This window comes from Apium graveolens, chromosome 2 (genome assembly GCF_009905375.1).
Source record: "Apium graveolens cultivar Ventura chromosome 2, ASM990537v1, whole genome shotgun sequence".
Classification (NCBI taxonomy): domain Eukaryota; kingdom Viridiplantae; phylum Streptophyta; class Magnoliopsida; order Apiales; family Apiaceae; genus Apium; species Apium graveolens.
Window position 1 is genome coordinate 11,112,111 of NC_133648.1, and position 19,667 is coordinate 11,131,777.

At 33.0% G+C, this 19,667-nt stretch overlaps 2 protein-coding genes across 5 annotated transcripts; one reads left to right on the forward strand and one right to left on the reverse strand.

Annotated features, from left to right (window-relative positions):
- The first annotated feature begins 1,464 nt into the window (after positions 1–1,464).
- On the forward strand, positions 1,465–15,573 carry LOC141706942 (CSC1-like protein RXW8). Of its 4 annotated transcripts, none has more exons than XM_074509847.1 (12): positions 1,465–1,708; positions 2,944–3,335; positions 4,463–4,609; positions 5,113–5,176; positions 5,328–5,534; positions 7,041–7,220; positions 8,918–9,219; positions 9,919–10,000; positions 10,701–10,979; positions 14,611–14,844; positions 14,922–15,186; positions 15,281–15,573. In XM_074509847.1, the coding sequence occupies exons 2-12, from the start codon at positions 3,055–3,057 to the stop codon at positions 15,364–15,366; spliced, it is 2,127 nt and encodes a 708-aa protein (XP_074365948.1). In that variant the 5' UTR covers positions 1,465–1,708; positions 2,944–3,054; the 3' UTR covers positions 15,367–15,573. The 4 variants fall into 4 exon arrangements, with proteins under 4 accessions (XP_074365948.1, XP_074365945.1, XP_074365947.1 ...); XM_074509844.1 differs by having other exon boundaries at positions 9,853–10,129; positions 15,281–15,572; XM_074509846.1 differs by having other exon boundaries at positions 9,853–10,000; positions 15,281–15,572.
- Positions 15,574–15,599: 26 nt separating this feature from the next.
- On the reverse strand, positions 15,600–19,125 carry LOC141706943 (uncharacterized). The gene is made up of 3 exons (XM_074509848.1): positions 18,999–19,125; positions 16,189–16,608; positions 15,600–16,108 (listed from the first exon to the last, which is right to left on the reverse strand). The coding sequence occupies exons 1-3, from the start codon at positions 19,038–19,040 to the stop codon at positions 15,914–15,916; spliced, it is 657 nt and encodes a 218-aa protein (XP_074365949.1). The 5' UTR covers positions 19,041–19,125; the 3' UTR covers positions 15,600–15,913.
- Positions 19,126–19,667: the final 542 nt, after the last annotated feature.

The following is a 19,667-nucleotide window of genomic DNA, read 5'->3' on the forward strand; positions in this document are numbered from 1 at the left end:
AAATTAGGAGTTGGATTACAAGTAGTAATAATTTTTAAAATTCAAAATTGTGTCACCAATTATCGTAATTTAACAAGTATTTATCTAAATATTTTTAAAAATTATAAATTATTTCATAAAAATTCAATGATCGGGGGCATAAATGATCTCCATCTCGACCCGCTCCAATTATTTTCATTTTTTGTTACTCGTGTGACAACCAGGACGCTTATGATGAAATAATTTTCAAAAAATTGGGTCAAGCCTCGAAATCAAATATGAAATAAAATGAGGTATATTGGTCCAAATACAACAAATTAGGATAGTGTGTAAGACCACCATTTAATTTACCAGTACAATTAGTAGAGTTTTATTTTATAAAATAAACTAATATACCAAATTTTCTCGATGAAAATGCGAGTATTATAATTCGCCTCGCTCCGTATCCCAAATCTCCATAAAGACTAAATATTACACATTTTTATTATGTAAATTATTTACACTAAGTATGATTCCTATATAAATTTATAAGATTAAAATATTTATCTTATTTTATTAATTGAAATTAGTGTTATATAAAAAAAAATCAAACTTATTCAATGGAGATACCGTACAAGAATTAATCGTGTAATCGGGGAAACCGGGTAATTAATCGAAACTAATTTAATATATATATATATATATATATATTAATATATGTAATTATTTTATTATTTTGATTATACATATACAATTATTATATATCTTTATAAAAATAAATTTAAAATATGTAATTTTATTAAATTAAATATAATTTTTAAAATTTAACTTATGATTAAGGTTAATTTGAGATGAGAAATTAAAAAAAAATCATTATTTAACCATTTAAAATATTAATGATTTAAACTAGAATAATATTTTTCTTTAATTTTCTACGAATTTATACTTTTTAATTTTTTAATTTTCCATTAATTTTTTAATTTTTTTACTAATGAGGCTGATTTTGATCCATTAACCCGATTTGTGACGGATAAATCCTATTCTTTTGATTCTAATCGATTTTTTAATATTTTCTCAGCAATCTGTATAAATTAGGGTGAAAAATCAAAATACGCCCATTTAGGGGGCAAATGGTCAAAATACAGTTTAACGGGATGCGTTAACCAAAATATCTGTTGATTACACATTTGGGGAATGCGTGTACAATTTTTTAAAATTTTGTGAAGAACACGCATGTGAGACATGCCTGTTTCTTTTTTGTTTTCACTTAAATATGCATCTTTAGAATGCGTATTTTTTGAAAATTAAAAAGAGTGGAGTTTTTAAAACTCAATACGCATCTCCCAAATGCGTATTTTGCGTGCATTTTGGGGGAAATATAATGCCGATCAGCATTTTGGACAGTTGAAGCTGTAAAATGGTGTATTTTGAACATTTTTTATATAAATTATCCCCTAAATTATTACTACGTATAATAGAAATATAAATCATGTTCAATGAGCGACCTTCATTTGCAGTTTGCAGTTTTGCACCAACATTTCGGCCACACCCGCTAAAATATCTATACACAAAAAACCAAGTTCTATGTATAGCATATTTACAATAAATCATATGATTCTTGTTTTCTGGGTTTCTTTCTTCACCTTCATCTTCTCCTAATCATCAAAAAAATCACAACACAGAGTGTATGAATTGATTTGAATTGCCCTTTCTCAAAATTGACATTTTATTTTATTCCACATCGGTACAGGTATATTATTCATTTCTCTTTAGGTTTTCATGTACATTCTGTTGTCATTTATTTCAACTTTTATTTTTGTTTTATATTTTTTATGATCTGCATCTGTTTTGCAATTTGCATGCATACATTCTAGGTTAATATATACTTGTTTCTGGCTCCTGTCCACATAAAAGTGTGTCGGTTGAATTTTTTGCAATGTAATGTGTTTTTGGTCCCGTTTTAGACTGTCATAATGATTTCTTATCTGCTTTAGGAAATTCTCATCATTGTCGAAAAAACAATGTGCTAGAAGTTCCTGTCATCATTCACCACTACTTGCATTTTATTTACTTAAGATTTATGCCTTTTAGCTCACCTTTGTTTTCGAGTTTAGTTTAAAAATGTATGTATGTTGGGTTAGGTTAAAGCAGTCCAGTTTACATTATGTATTCAATTGTGGAGTCATAATTTCAGGACATGTCTCCTTCATTTAGGCAATTATCTTTAAGGTAAATACTAGAAGGGAGATAAACAAACCGAACTTAGTTAGTAATTCAGTTTGTCCCACTCGGAAGAAGGGTCTAAAGAGATTGTGCTGTGCACAAAGATTTTTCCGTTTCTCCATGGAGTATCGTGCTGTTTCTGTAAAGACCTATACTTCTGTAATATGTTATGGCCTGGCTATACTCTCGGAAACAATACTTATTTTGTATCAGATCTTTTGCCTAAAACATTGACATTTTGACTAATATAAAGATCAAATATTGAGTCAAACTTGTGATACAAAATTACAATTTGAGAAGGAAAGAAGCAAGAATGAGATAGAAGTGGAAAAATGCCTAATTTGCAAATTTATGTACAAAATAGGACAATATCCCCTTGTCCCCAATTTTCAGATTACGAAGCAGAGGAAATTCAGTTTTGGAGAACATAAATGCAACCTCAATATGTTTAAATTTGGTTAATGTGAGGTTTTTCTTTGTCATATAGAGAAATAATGTCTAATTTAGTTTTTTGCTCTTTTACTTCACCCCTGTTCTTTAGCATATTCTTCATAACATTATTACAAATGAGACTTTTTATGTATGGGGAAGGAGAGGAGCCAAAAATTGTTAGTAACAGGTTGACATTTAAGTCACATTTTTATGATAAATGTTTATGCATGATCATGTAGGCTAATAATACGTATTTCGCATATAGTTATAGCAAATTCATTAATCGTTTTGCATGATTATCTAAAAGACATTCATTGTTGACCTTCGCAGCTTCTATACTGGCGTGCCACTTTGTTAAAACGATATTAGTCTTCATGGTGACTCCGCAGTTTTCCTTATGCTATATCTTCATTCTAAGGTTTCAGACATAGTGGAAGACCGATGAACTTAGGTGGTTTGTGGACTTCTGCTGGAATTAATATAGCATTGTGTGCAGGGCTCTCCTCGCTCTATTCTGTATTAAGAAAACAACCGACCAATGCATGCGTGTACTTTGAGCAAAGGTTAGCTCAAGTACAAGCACAAAATCAGGATTCTTTCACCTTGGATAGATTTGTTCCTTCAGCTGGATGGATAGTTAAAGCTTGGGAGACAACCGAAGAAGAATTATTGGCTATTGGGGGTCTAGACGCTGTTGTTTTTTTTAGGATAGTTCTTTTTTGGTAAGTATAATGATAATTATTTTACTATTTCAAAATATAATCTGGGTGGTCTATGCTGAATTAAGGTATTACGAATTTCTAAAGCTTTAGGTGCCGTGTGAAAGTGTTAATATTTTTATTGATCATATAAAATATAGATTTTATATTAAGGTCTCTGCGACCTGTGAGCGAGTGATTTATTTTTTCTGCTTTAAAGGTATTTTAAATGGACTTGAGAATACGTTTACTTCTATCTTATCATAATTTATTGTCACTCCAGATGTTACAATTAAGTACCCCCGTATTTGCTACATATAGAGTCCGTATTGGTTTATCTCTTATTTAATGCCTGCTAATCACATTTCTTCTGATTTGATCTAGTAAAGTGCACAAAATTATGTGATCACACAACTCTATTACCCCTACTCTTTATTTCTGTTGAATACACATGCTGGTTACTCAACACTTGGACATGGGCATGAACACCAAACACTTCATTTTTGGCTAAATATGCAAATTGTGTTTAAATATTATCCTGTACGACACTTGGACACTAGCAGCTGAATCCGGGTACCGTAGGATTATAGGAGGAACCTTAAATTAAACGCGGTTGAGAGTAGGCAACTTCAGTGCTGATACAAGATGTAAACATATGGAAGTAGCTTAATTAGTGAAAACTTGGTCTGGTATAGTATAATACAAGATCTATATGACTGTATCCCATTTTTTTACTGCCTACCCTGTAAATATTTTCTATTTCTAATTGATATATAATACAATATATTTTTCTTGCCACACCTAATATTTTCCTATCATCTTTGTCGTAGATTCATATTGTACACATTAATTTGTAAGTTGCAGCCGCTGACTGGATTCATTATCTTGATTTTATTTTCTTGCATTATGCCTGACGATTCTTACATGCCTTATTAGTTCGTAGTTGATATTCTGATATACACATTATTATTTAATATTAGTTGAAATTTAAGTTTTAATGTCCTTTCATTGCAATAGATATGCAGTCAAACATGATCAAACTTGTAACTTTTTTACACCAAAATACTAAACCAAACAGGCATCTCAATCTATGTTTCAACTAGTTAACATCAGTTGCTTACCATGTGCACCACATTTAATGAATTATGCAGTATCAAGGTATTCTCTGTTGCCGGTGCTGTTTGCATGTGTTTATTGCTTCCATTGAACTATCTTGGCAAACCGGTACATCATAGGAGATTTCGTACAGAGTCACTCACAGCGTTCACTATTGTGAATATGACACAACGGTCAGAATGGTATGATTCTCTGCTTCGTATGGATTATTATATCTTCGATCCAGTCAATTATATTTTTGCTATAAGAAGTTTGTTGATGCTCGTTAATGAAGGCTTCCAGACATTGAGCAATTGTAGTAAAACTAAAAATAAGGTTAATGTAGAAGATTTAATACTGATGCCCCCCTCGCTGTGTGACTTGCTGACTTCCAGTTTTACAGTTTTAAGTACGAGATGTATGGGACCCCATCTTTTAATAATGATTCCAATATTTAAGATTGTAATACACCATAATTCACGTTCCTTGCTCATTGTTAGAACTTGCAACTACTATAGAAAAAACTGTTTCTGGTTACAACAATAAATGATGTGACGAAAGTTAAATTTTGATTGTTATTACTGATTCTAGTTCCACTTTAGGGAAGATAAATCTTAAAATCCTTTATATATTGTACGAATTATTGGCTGTGTTCTTACCTTGGTCTACAGTGTTTGCTAATTCATCTTACATGTTTTTTTTTCAGGCTCTGGGTTCATTGTGCTGTGTTATACTTTATAACCTTCTGTGCCTGTGCACTCCTGTACATTGTAAGGGATTAAACTTTTTATTTGTTGTGCAAGCTTTATATAATTGTATCACTTTTGTTAAGTGTCTCTTCAAACTTCTATACCATATATTAATCTTTTTTATTCTCAACATGTCCTCAATAATTTTTGTAATTGTTGTTGCTTGATCTAGGAAAGCAAAAGTATTGCAAAGAAGCGGATCGCCTATATTCTTGGCAATCCCCAAAAGTTAAGTCTCTTTACAGTTCTTGTTCGTGCTATCCCCTTTTCAGGAGATTCATACAGTGATTCAGTAAACAAATTCTTCACAAATTACTACTCTTCAAGTTACTTATCACACCAAATGGTTTATTTCCCTGGTACAATTCGGAAACTTGTGGTGAGCTCCTGACATAAACATATTACCTTTGACACTTGTATTTGGTACTATTTCTGTAAAGTATCTTGCTGTACATGTATTTATTCACAGTAAAAATCTCCACATATTGTATGTAAAATTTTATTTTTATGGGCGAAGAGCTCCTCTTCAAGTAACTAGGAAACTAGACTGGTTCCCAGTAGAATATAGACATTATATGTCGTCGACTCATGGCTCACATCACTCTTGCCTGCAAAGATAATTACAACCCAACACATGTGATCTGCTCAAACCTGTCAATCTGAATTTCCCTGTAGCTACCATCAAGTGACAAAATGATGAATTAATTAAGAAAAGGTAAAAATGACAAAGAACTTTGTCATTTAAGTGGAGCTATGGGTTGCCTATGACATTCTTAAATATTTCATATATATCTCCACACACACACTAGCATATAATAGACGAAATATCATAAAATCTGGATACAGAATTACACCACCCACCCTCCTAATAAAAAATAAACAGGGACTCCAGCCAATATGCTTATAGTCTTAAAGCTTTTATACAATCTCGAATGCAACATCCTTTACTTGATTTACTGTTTTCTTTCAGTATTACTTTTCCCCCCTGTCGGCTATAGTTTATGATATTGCCTCATTGCGGTTTGTGTTCCTGGTTCATTCTGTTATGTTCTTATGTAGCCGATACATCTATAAATTGCAATGAGCAGACATAATTTCTTTGTACAGAGATACTGTCCGGTTTGATAGTTTTGTTAATTTTCAACCCCATATGTGTATACAAAATGAAGTTCAGAACTTATCTTTCTTTCTTTTTTCACTTTTTTATTTTTTTTTGTGTGATTTAGAATCCTGATATAAAACACAAAAAATGAAATGGGTCAAGTATCAAATTTACCACTATATAACTAGCGAAATATCAAATTTACCACCGATTAATTCGGGGTCTCAAATTGGCCTTTTTCACACATAATTGCTAATTTTTGGTGATAAATTTGAGATGTCGTTAGCTTATGACTGAATTAAAAAGTGGCCAATTTGAGACCCGCTGACTTGAAAGTGACCGATTTGAGACCCCAGATTTGTCAGTTGTAAATTGAAACTATGTTAATTATATAGTGGTCAACTTCATAATTAAAGAAATTAGGGAGTTATTATGTTGTTGAGCATTCTGTTTATCAACGCATACATGGTGCTAAAATACATGCACATTAGTCACAATATTTAGATTTTAGAGTTGGTCAAAATTTTAACAGAATTAGGGTTTTGGATTTTAAGGTTTGTTGACTCGCTTAGTAACTGAGTCAAAAGCTATGATTACATACAGTTTCAATTAGACTGTACTTGAAGTTTTATATAAAAATGCATTGCAAATTTGATTTGCAGTTTCATTGTTAGCGTTTTTAGCCTGTGATGAGTTTCTTCTTATTTAGTTAATAATGTCCGGTCTTTATTTATATATTTCCACATGCCAATCCCAAATTTTACTTCACATTGATCCTTTCAGAAAGATGCAGAGAAGATGTACGATATGCTCAAGGCCCCTAATCTGGCTCATAAATGTTTACCACGCTTGGGAAGATGCGGTCTATGTGGAGTAAGTAAAAAGCCTTTTCGGATTCTTTCCAAGGGATCAGACGATACTGATGATGATAGACCTGGCTATGTGGAAGATCTAAGAGAAAAGGTAACAAGTCTCACACGGCTAGCAAATTTAATGTTAAAGTTGCTAGTTAAATTAATGCATAATACTGATATAAGTTTGTCATGGGATTTAGGACATATAAAATTTGTCATTCTATTTCACCTCAATTCTTTGAAATTGATGTTAAAATTATGCATCTATAATTAATTTTGGGAATGCATTCGCCTACTAGTCTACTACTGGTCTGCACATCCTAGGCTCTTGGACCAAGCGTTTATAAGTGGTCCTTGGGAAAAACTTTTATATGTTCATGGTTCAGAAAGATGTTGTATAAAGTGCAACCAAGAGTTTCTTATTTTTATAGTAACAGTACCTGAAGATAGGTTGAAACTTGAAAGAGTTATAGTCATAGAAGGAAAAGCCGAGACATCCAATCATTCTGTCCTCCGATTTTTTTGATCTGGGTAAATGAAGGAACAACAGATGGATGATGGATCCATTCTGTTATCATCTGTTGAATAGTATACACGTCTTTTTCATTTGGCCCTTTGACTTTAACCATGCTTTAAGGGTTTAATTAACTTTTTACAATTCCTCTGAAGTCCCTAATCACCAGAAGCACATTTGTATCTTCCGATGCTTGTTAACATATGATGGGTGGTTTTAATTATATAAAAAAATGGGATGGGAAGATGTAGATTTTACGTTATATAGCACTATCTTATGTATATTAAAATGAGTAGAAAATAAATTTAACAGTAGTCAATAAGTATATGAAAAATTGTTTGTTCTGGGCAAAAACACATCTTCTACACAAAAACATACTTCTGTTTGCTATATTCTTCTACACAAATTTCGGACTTCTCGGGTTGCATTAACTTTTTAGAACACCAATTACATGACAAAATGATATCACAATGCTAATAGTGATGACGGGTTCCACTTGATGACATCTCCATACAGACCATTGAGAATTCTTATGCATCACGCTATTATATCATATCAATTTGAGGACTGAACCGACCATTGCAAAGAGATGGTACCTTACGGGCTGAATAGCAACAAGTACATAGTGTCTTTAAGGATAACACTCAGGCCTTCCATTTATGATATACCCATCATCTCTCAACAGAATAAATTATTTAGTTCTGCTATAAGAACTAGGTGTAACATCATAAGCTTTTCACATGGTACAGTTTCTCCAGAATTTTTGGGTGCGGTCGTTGTTTATCACGTAGAATCATTCTGCATCTTTTGATATCTTTTCCTTTATTAAAAAAACTTTTGTATCTCATCTTTGAGCGAAAATGGTTGTGTATGGATACAGTGACTAATTTGCTCATGCCCTTGTCCATCCAGCAACAAGAAGTGTTTCGTCAATTTTGAGTCTTCTCAATATAATAGTATTATAGCTGTGCAAGTTTGTAATTCAATAAAATACAACTGTGTGGTGTCAACGCTATAAGTGATATATTTGAATATAAAGATGTTTTCTAATTTATTTGTTTAACCTTTTTATACTTAAATACACTAATTAATTTTTCAGGACCTATGATCATATTTTCTTATGATAAATTTAGCAAGTGTCCTCTGTGTTTATCTACAAGTAAAACTGTCCAGGAACCTTCACTTGCAACCCGGAAGTCTAACAACTTTAAACAGTAACCACATGTCATAATAAAATATCCTTTGACTGCTATGATAAAGTTGCATCCTAATACTATGATATTTCCATGCAGGAGTGTGCAGCTGCTTTAGTTTTTTTCAGAACTCGTTATGCTGCTCTTGTTGCTGCAGAGACGCTGCAATCACCAAATCCTATGCTCTGGGTTACAGATATGGCTCCAGAACCGCCAGATGTATTCTGGGCAAACCTTTGTGTACCGTACAAATTGCTTTGGGTTCGCAAGCTGGGAGTTTACTTGGCTGCAGCTATCTTAATGGTTTTCTTTTTTGTACCAGTGTCGTTTGTTCAAAGTCTTGTTTATCTGGATCGGCTCAAGGAAAACTTTTTGTTCGTGAGAAAGTTGAGCGAAAAGAGGTATGCAATATTGACAGGTTCTACTTGGCAAAAAAAAAAATTGTCCGGCTCGCACTTCCTTGAATAATTTCATTCTAATAAGACTGAGCTGTGTTCTTTAGAATTAGTCAAGGCTGAATCTATTGAGTGGCTCTTTAGCTTAAATAATATAGATTTTGATGCAAAATGTAAAGCATATAAGTTTATATGAGCGTTTGCAGATTGGTTTGTGCTTTAACTGAGCTGACTTGAGGTCCTAAAGTAATGTTACCAGAAAAACTTCTGAATGCTTTTATTAACTCCTTTGGAACAGTGTTGGAATACTAAACAGATCCTTTTCCCCAAAAAATTAGTGCTACTATTACAAACGTATACTAAACCTGTCAGGATGAAACACAAAATGAGTGTAGATGGATGTTATTAAAGGTTATCATGTTTCTATTGTATACCAGTTCTTTCACAGATTACCATACTTTTTATTAGGTGAAGTTAAGTATGCTTGCAATACATATCCTTCTATTGTTATCAAAGCAAAGCTTCAAATAATATGTTTATCATTTTTTCAGTACAGCTTATTTGGGTATAAGTATAATATATATGTAGTCCCTTGACTACAACAGATTTTTACAGTTAACATTCCGGATGTGTTTGTAGGAACTTTATCTTTGATATGGTTACTGGATATCTACCAAGTGTGATGTTGACACTATTTATGTACAGTGTCCCACCACTAATGTCGACTTTGGCAGCAGTAGAGGGTCCTATCGCTCGCAGTGGCAGGAAAATAAGTGCATGCCGCAAAGTTATGTTTTTCATAGTTTGGAATGTCTTCTTCTCTAATATTCTGTCTGGATCAGTTTTGGAGAGGTTTGATAACCTTTCAAGTTTATGGGACATTCCTTTGCAACTTGCCAATGGAGTACCATCACTGGTGATCAACCTTCTAATCAGTAAATTTTAATTAGCTCAACTGTATTGGCACTTTTAGTTATCTTAGGTATTTGTGGTTTTCTTAAGTTTTCCACGTATTTATCACACTTATAGCTGCATGACCTAATATGTCATTGTTTTACTATTACTTATATGATTGTAAATGATCTAGAAGTCAACTCTAGGTGAAATTGTTCCATGTCTATAGACGTAGATATATATAGAATACTTATCCCCCACTAGAGATTTTAGATTTTGGGTTTAACAGCTGCAGGTCAATATTATTTGCTCATTCATCTTATTAGGTTGTATGATTTGCGTTGGTTTACTCTGACTTAATGGAGGAAATCTCGACTAGATACAAGAATTATGTAACAGCCATCTCCGCCCATTTCCTTGCAAGTTGCAACTCTTAGTTTGGCACTCACGTAAAAATATTGTGCAGTTTATAATGTTTTAGTTGGTGATAGAGGATGGCGCTATTATACATCTGAATTATAAGAGCAAATTTTTTGAATATGAAGTTGTACGATATTTATCCAATTATTGACTAGATAATTCTACTTTTGCAGGCTGTCTTCTTTATGACCTACATTTTAACATCAGGATGGACGGGTTTGGCTTGCGAGCTTATGCAGCCTGTTGCCCTTCTGTGCCATTGGTTGGATATTTTATTTTTCAAAGGCAAGGTGGTTTTAGGATATGGTCCAATGACTTTCCCATACCACACCGAAATTGCAAGACTTCTTCACTTTGGATTGCTAGGCTTTACTGGTTCTGTGACGGCACCTCTACTTTTACCCTTCTTGATGATCTACTTTGTACTTGCCTATCTTGTGTACCGTAATCAGGTGAGAATTTCTTTAACCTAACAAAGATAAATCTAACTCATTTACCTAACTTGGCGTTGTAAATAATAGCTATTTGTAGGTTACCTGACTACTTTATTGCTCTATAATCTTATTGATTGTTCATTATAACAAGAATTGCGAGCAATTGCTTCTTATTATCATTCTACACATGCACACACAGAACACAGGACATTTGCAACCAATGTATGGTAGGAATAACGTAGGTTAAGGTGAATAATACCAATAAAGCGTTTGCTTCATATTTGACATCTGATATTTATATTTATCCAGAAAGTGATCACCTATAGTTATTGAAGTTAATCTTCTTGTGGATCATGCCTGCCTTTTTCTTCTCTTTTTATGGGTAAATGTGTGGCGCATTAAGTATATTGCTAAATTATATGTTTTGGGATTGCATGAGAACGAGAGAGTGAACTAGAACCTGAATATTATCTGATAAACAGTATATGCAGATAGCAGATACAAGCCTACATATAACACAGATAGCAAATATAAACTCGAACTGTAGAATTGGAAGTATTTTTAGCTAGCAGAGTAGTTTACCCTTTAATGATAGGTACTAGGTTTATTTGTTATGTTGTTTCCTGCACGTATCCAACTCCAACTCTGCTTCGCAATTTCAAGTCCCATCTCTTTTATCCAATTATCATTAGTAACACCTATTCACAAACACCCACATTAACGCAAAGGTCTTAGGTGAAACATGTAGACTACCCGTGATCGGCTCTCTGTTCATTTCTCGTTCTCCACTTAACTACCTATGGGTTATAGTAACGTGTAAAAATTCCATTTTGGTATTTGATAAAATCATATTTTAGAAGTTCCATTGTTTCAATTTTCATAGAGTTAAACACCTAGAAAATTGTTTTTTACGGGGATTAATATTAATATTTTTGAACTTCAGTGCTTCATCCATTAGTTAAGCTATTTAGTGACACTTGAGTAAAAGATTTACTCAAAGATTTTTCTTGTCCTCCCAACCTTTGAGTATCTCTAAATCATTTTTAGTGACCTCCAACATAACAGTATAACCCAAATTAACTAATTTACTAGCCATATATGTTGAATCTTTGAGGTTTTGTTAAGGTTCTCTTACCGGACCTCATATATACATATATTATACATGAGGATTTAGAGCCTTTACCGACTAAAAGTTATATCTCATATTTTACACATAGAGGTGAGAGAGAGCACACGCACTCTGATGAGTCCACAAACAACACCTACATTGTTTTAGCGAAGAATGATATAGATAACAAATATTTTTTGTAGCCTTCTATTTAGTAGAATTTCTTCCGTTTTTGTTTTGTGATGTCACATAATAATACAAACAATACCAGCTTCATTAGTCAATAAACCTTGTCAAGCTTTTAACGTTGGGTTTCAACCCAACATGATAGTATGGTTTTGGCGATCCAATACATATATGAGTAGTTTAATATTTGTATGTGCACATAGTACTGAATATAGTATGTCTTGATAACAAAGATGGATGGAATAGAAATCTTATATAACAAGTATGGTAAGTCATGTTGGCTAAGTTTGAGATGACTATAATATATACATAATCATAAAATTGTATTTGATAAGAATGCTTAAATATAGTCTTGGGTACTGTACGGGTATACCTAAGTATTGTTAGGTCTAACATCGGTTAATATCATTGACGTATTATGAATTGATAACTGTTTTGATTAATAACATAAGTTGAGACATGATTGTTTTCACATAAATTTGGTATCTTTATTAGACTTTTACTTGTTGATTTGTTAAGAAGTATGAGTGATATTTGAATAAGGCATGCAACGTCTTAGTGAAACTTTTCAACTAATTGTTTGATTTTGTGCGTACTTTGCATTGGTTGGTTAGTTAGATCTGTATTTTATACTTCTACAAGTGGTATTAGAGCCAAGATTTATGATCGATGAGGTTGGAAAAAAGTTCATGATTCAATTGATATGTCACAGTACAATTAAAATTTGTCGATAAGAAGACTACTAAAGCAGGAAGATATGAAGTTACGCGTGGTATAGAGTATGTGGTTGGCCGATATATCGAGGATCAATCATGATGTTCTTAAGAAGTTGTTTTTCAAGAAAGATTTATTCGGACTCGAGGTGAAAGAGATCATCGCAATTATCTCAATGGCTTGATCAACTAGGTGAATATATGATACTAGAGTTGTTCTTCCAGAGGTCGAAGGATTAATAAAGCAAAGATCGGGTGACTCATCAGGAGGGCATTGTGGTTAATGAACATGATTTTGTGGATGAATATGTCAAAAGAACGGTATGGAAGAACATGGTAAAAAGATTCGGGAGGCAAAACCGCCCGTCTCAACCTCAATAATATTGGGCCCTTATTACTGAAAAACAAAATTACAAAACATACTTTTATATAATTTAAGTACAACAAAAAAATATAAGTAATGTATTACTAGAAACAGGTGGCTGAATATAGAGAAATATTAATATTGTGGTAAAAGTGTGGAGTCTATGTGATTTTCACAATTCGAGATTGAGAGAGAGAGGAAACCCGAGAAAAATCGCAAGAGTCTACATTCTTCTTCTTTTGCTAAATGACAATCTTTGCTCATACTGATACATGCATAAGTTAATGATCTTAGAAAAATTGGGTCCCCTAATAATTTGGGCCCTAAATGGCTGGGCTGATTGCACATGGGGCCTAATAGGAGGCACATGGACGTTGATGGTGATCATTAATAGTGAAATCATATTGGGTTGAAGGGGAGGATTGTTGGTCTCAACCCGATATAATAGTATGAGTTTGGGTGAACGAGGTAGTTTAATATTTGTATATGTAGATAATTATTATATATGATATGTCTTGATCATAAAGTTAAAGTTAGATGTTTCATACCAAGAATGTAAGACTTATATAAAAAGTATGGTAAGTCACGGTGACTAAGTTTGAGATGGTTATGTACAATAATCATATATGGTATTTGATAAGGATGTTTAAAACCTAGTCTTAGGTATCGTTTGGGAGATACGTAGGTATTGTTAGCTTTAAGTATCGGTTGAATCAAACACCAATGAGGTGTTATGGATTGATTGTATTATTGATAACATAATACAAGTTGGTATGTGATTGTTTTCACAATAAATTTGGTGTTCTTGTTAGGCTTATACTTATTGATTTGATAAGAAAAGAAATAGAAGTGATATTTGAATAAGGCTTGGTCACGTCTAGTGATATTTGAATAAATATGGACATTTAGCGCGGTGTGTGCTCTGCCTTGATTGTGGATCTCGTTTTGTGTATCCCCTAACACCTAATCCTGCAAATAATTGCAGAATAAGCTCAAAACAAATTTGTAAGCCCAAAAAAGTTGCGGTTGAACATTTCCCTGAAAATTTTAACTGTGCTAGCAATTCTTTTTTCTGAGGGATAACAATCTTGACAATTTAGTTAGTGTGGATGTGAGCCATTAGTCATTTCTGTTGCAGCATTTTTGCTAATATTCATTTTGCTGAATTTTAAGAAAACCCATGTCAGATCTTCTTTCCTGTCACCTGTGTCATTATTATTGTTTTTTTTTTCTCTAGGAGTGAAGAGGTATCTGACTAGTAAAAATTCTACCTTTCAGTTTATCAATGTATACATCACAAAGTATGATACTGGTGGACTTTATTGGCCTATTGCACATAATGCAATAATCTTCTCATTGCTGCTGACACACGTAATTGTCCTGGGAGTGTTCACTAACAAGAAAGCAGAAGTTTGCTCGAGTTGCACCATCGCACTAATCATCCTCACCCTGCTTTTTCACTTCTACTGCAGGCAGAGATTTTTTCCGGTTTTTCAAAGCACTGCTGCACAGGTACTGGGTAAAACATAAACACCGATTTGTCTTATGAAAGCTCTCTTCCTGAACACCATGTTTTTTTGCTCCTCCAGGTTGTAATGGAGATGGATAGGCAGGACGAGCATTCTGGAAGATTAAAAGAGTTTCATGAACGATTAAACTCATCCTACTGTCAGTTTCAATCTTCTCCGGGCACCTCTAAAGACAGAGAACTAAAAGAGCTTAATGACCACTTGCACTCATCATTTTGTGGTGGTTCCTTCAAATCCAATTCCCTTGCACCGCTACCTAAGTCCCTAGACCAGGGTAAGAAGAACGATGATCATGAGTGCCAAGGTTCAAATGATGAAAACCCAGGTGATTCACCACTGACCCTCTCATACTTGCATTTTATTGTTTATGCTACAATATCCAAAATTTAAGAGTACTGACTACAGCATTCATTTTGCAGGAAAGAAATCGAATTACGCACCAGAAAATTCTCTAGCTGACCTTCTTAATTATGATGCAGAGGACTCAATAATTTATTTAAATTAAGTTGTATATATGTGCCCAAATAGGCAATTTGTTGCCATGGGAAAAGCTTGGTAGCACTTCTGTGTTTTATACCTTGGTATGGACGATGCAAGTTACTGTGTTTTACAGTAATCCTTGCCACTGCATTTCCCGAAAAGCAACCGCAAAAAGGATTTTTTTTTTAATCAATTATATATAAGATTAAAGTCAATAGCTATCATTTTTGGAGTAATATGTATATAGGGATTGTAAGTAACTTATAATATTAATAAGCATTCAAAAATATAAATTAATGTAATTAAAACACAAATGTGATACAAAATTCACCAACAAGAGCCACCAAATATGATAATCTAGAGTTCAACAGACTTAACAAATCCAGATGGGTTCACCATCCCATGACAAATCTGAACAAAAATCAGAAACTATAAGGTACAAGGTACTAAGTACTACTTGAATCGAGTAAAGAAAACTACTTGAATGTACAAAACTAAAGAAACGCAAAAGGAACAAAAATTAAGAGACTAAGGTTTTTAATCTTCAGAATCCATGGTAGCGGAAACCTCATTCACCAAGAGTTCTTTTCACCGTCTCTGTTAGTGTCTTCTTGTGAAGTTCTCCATGGCAACAAAATTTGCATTAAAACACCATTTGCAACATGTGAAATAATAACTTGTCTTCCTTGTGTAACATAGCTAGCTAGAATCTTAACCATAACAAAGAAGCAAGATACAGCCAAAAGGTTCCAGCTCAGGTCTCCTTCCTGTTTTTGATTGTTCAAATTACATATTAACATTTTTCAAGCAAATGTAAAAAAAAAGGAGAAGGAAATGCAGAGGATACCTCTGAGTTAGGAAAGAATTCTTCTGATGTCTCTTTCAAGAAATTGGCAATCATGCAGCCAACAATGAGCCCAAAGGGAATAAGTAACTCTTTGTTTATGGATATAGAGAATAAAACATCTGATATGGAACCAAAAATTAGCACAGCAACTAGGGCCCACTTCAGTGCCTCTTTTGCGGTTAGTAGAAATTGCTTCAATGCTATAGTTTCTGCTTTCTTCCATGGAAATTCTTTAAGTGGATTAGGAATAACATACCACACTCTCTCTCTGATATTATTCATATGCAGTTTGATCCGCGAGGGGTCATACAACTGTGCTCCTGTTGGTAGTCTAACACAACGGGTGGCTGAAATCGGGTGTCTGCTGACATGTACTAGCCAGTAGTTACAGGGACAAGATTTTTTGTTCACTAGTTTCGTCTGCACGCAGAAGAAAAAAAAATCTACTTTGTTTAACCGTGCACATAGTAGTATAAGCATCAAAACATCATATTTTACTGAAACTAAATTCAGAAATAAAATGCGAAAAACCAAGTCCTGAAAGTCTATATTCACGAACCTGTTATATACTTGAAAGAACATGAGAAAAGGTATAGAAATATCCAACATTTGCCCTTTTCTTCAAATAGTACCTCTAACAACTTGTTTAGACTACCTTCTGATGGTAATTGCTATAAAAAACTAGTAAAATTAGTGAGAGATGATTTCATTTTATTGCAAAATGAAAAATGAGTTTAATCTCCTTAATTAAATTACACGATACAAGCAATAGAAGCTACATATATAAGACCAAGACAAGAATGGACCCTGATAAAGAGATGAATATAATAGCTCGGTAGCATTTTGGTTGGATATTGTACAACAATACCTAGATTGACCGTAAAGAATCACTATCCATCTTCAATTAAATGACCTGGTCAGCCTTTTATTTATATGCAGTATAGAGCCCCACACCATAAATCATCGTTCTCATAAACACTCAACTTTTTAATATATACATATATTGCTCAGTTTACGTCTTCAGAGAGCTCCGAAGGATCTATTCTTAATTAATAGTAATATTTTTCAACTTGATTATTAAAATTACATGTACTTTGTCTAAATTTTCCAGTATGACGATTACACAAGAGTAATTACTGACTCCCTTGACTTCTTTCTTTATTTTATTTTCTATTATTTATTGCTTAAAAATATGTACTGAAAATAAATTTATACAATATGTATTGTATCCCAAGAGCTGGTTGAGACTTGCAATTTCAGAACTCAGCATCTCTTCTTCGGATTCCTCAATTTTTTGTATTTTTTGACCAAAATAGATATGTTTAACCTCTTTTTGGGGTTAATGGTAACCTGCAAGGCATCATGAAATAGCCTTAGCTCCCTCTTCTGCTTATTCACACTCAGTACTCCTCTCAGGTGGCAGCGAAGATGAAACTAAAAAGTATCTTTACATACTCTCAGCAATGTGGCCTACACCTCGGGCTTTTACTCATTCTATGTACCAGTACAACTATGTCTTAAAAAAGATAATAATTCCTCCTATGGTGGATATACACTAAATTATCATTAAACTGTGTTCCTGCCTCACAAGATACTTTGTCAGAAACTCTCCTCTCATCATCTTGAAACTAAATTTGTTTTAGGTGGGATTGACACAGAGTAAACATATCTACCCTTGTCTTTGGACTGATTCGAAGGTTATGAATAAGACGACCGAGGTGACTTACCCAAGGAGTAGCATCTTAGCTTCCCTATACTAAGATTAGGCACTGGGATCTGGTTCTTTGGTCACTATTATCTAGAGAGAAAATTAATGACAGCTTTAGGCATCGTCTTTGCCTAAATCGATAATTGTATGTATCTATCCTAAACTTAAAAAATCTGAAGGACTACTCAAAAGAACCATCTACTACAGAAAGTCCGCATTCCTTCGTAAATATCCCTTACTTGCACACTACTTAGCAGATACAGTAACATGTTAAATTTCTCACAAGAAACCAAATGTTGTCATCTAGAAAATAATCTTTATGGGATACAAACTAAACCTCACAGTACTACTCAGCATATATAATAATCCTAAAACTTTGCATCATTTAAAAAATAGTAAAAATCCTATACCTTCTACCACATTTTCTTACTAGTTTGAAAAAGTAATCAACTAATGCTACTCAAAATCTAATATCAGAAATGTGCATTTCTAATTTCGCAACACTACAAAAACTCGAAAGTTAGCCACTCTAGTGAGCTTATCCAAGTTTCTTAATCGTTTTCCTTCACACATGGTTCTTACTAGTTTGAAAAAGTAATCAACTAATGAATCTAATACCATAAATAAATATTATTAATTTTGCGACAATAGAAAAACTCAAAAAGCCACTCTAGTGAGCTTATTCAAGTTTCTTAAATCCTTTACCTTCACACTCGTTTTCTTACAAGCTCGAAAAAGTAATCAACTAATGCTACCCATAATCTAACACTAGAATTGTACATACTCAATTTCTCAACAATACAAAAAACTCGAAAACTAGCCACTCCAGTGAGCTTAATCAAGTTTCTTGCATTTGGGACAGTGAACTCTTCACTTGTTCAAAACTCGAGATTTGACCCGGGTTTTACTTGACAGTTAAAAGGGGTTGATAATCATTGTGCAAATAGCAAACCCTAATGTTGAATTGCAGGCTAACATTTCAAATGAGTACTAAACTTTAACTTGGTCCTGAAATATTTACAACAATTAAAATGTAATTATTCTATAAATATAAGAGCGTATAAATTAATTAATAATTAAAAATAAAAGAGAGGGTGTTTACCGGAAAAGTAGGGAGAGATACGGAACATATCGGTAAAGCCATCGCCGTCGGCCGGCTATCCGCTGTCTTTATTTCACAGAAATTGGTTCTTTCCTTTGTATAAAAAATAAGTAAAATTTGACTTTTACTCAATTTTATTAAGCGGAATATTGTTTTAAGTACTAAACTGCAATTTTTTTGAACGGTATTATAATCAAATGAAAAGTGGTGATTTCTAATATTTTAGATAAAATATCTTGATTTTTTAAAAATTATTTATTATATTTTTTAATTTCAATATGATTAAATTATTGAAAAATTTAAAAATTAAATATTTTTTAAAATATCTAGATATGTTATGTAAAAGACTAGAATTCTCAATTTTTCATTTGATTGTAGTTGCGTTCAGAAAAATTGTGTAGAACTCTACAAAAGATGATATTTACTTTTTCGACACATATCTAGAGGTATATACTTGATATTATATATACGAGCTTGGTGATCAAAATGATACACCGTTCAGATCAATGAACATAATAATATATGGGTTTCGCTTCAGTGACTAATTTGATATTTCACGCGTAAAATATTGTATGTGAAATAAAAGCATTAACAAAAATAAGGAAAAATTAATCAATAAGTAAAAAAGTTATTTCGGTTCTTCTTTTCTTTACTAAGAGCATTTTACGA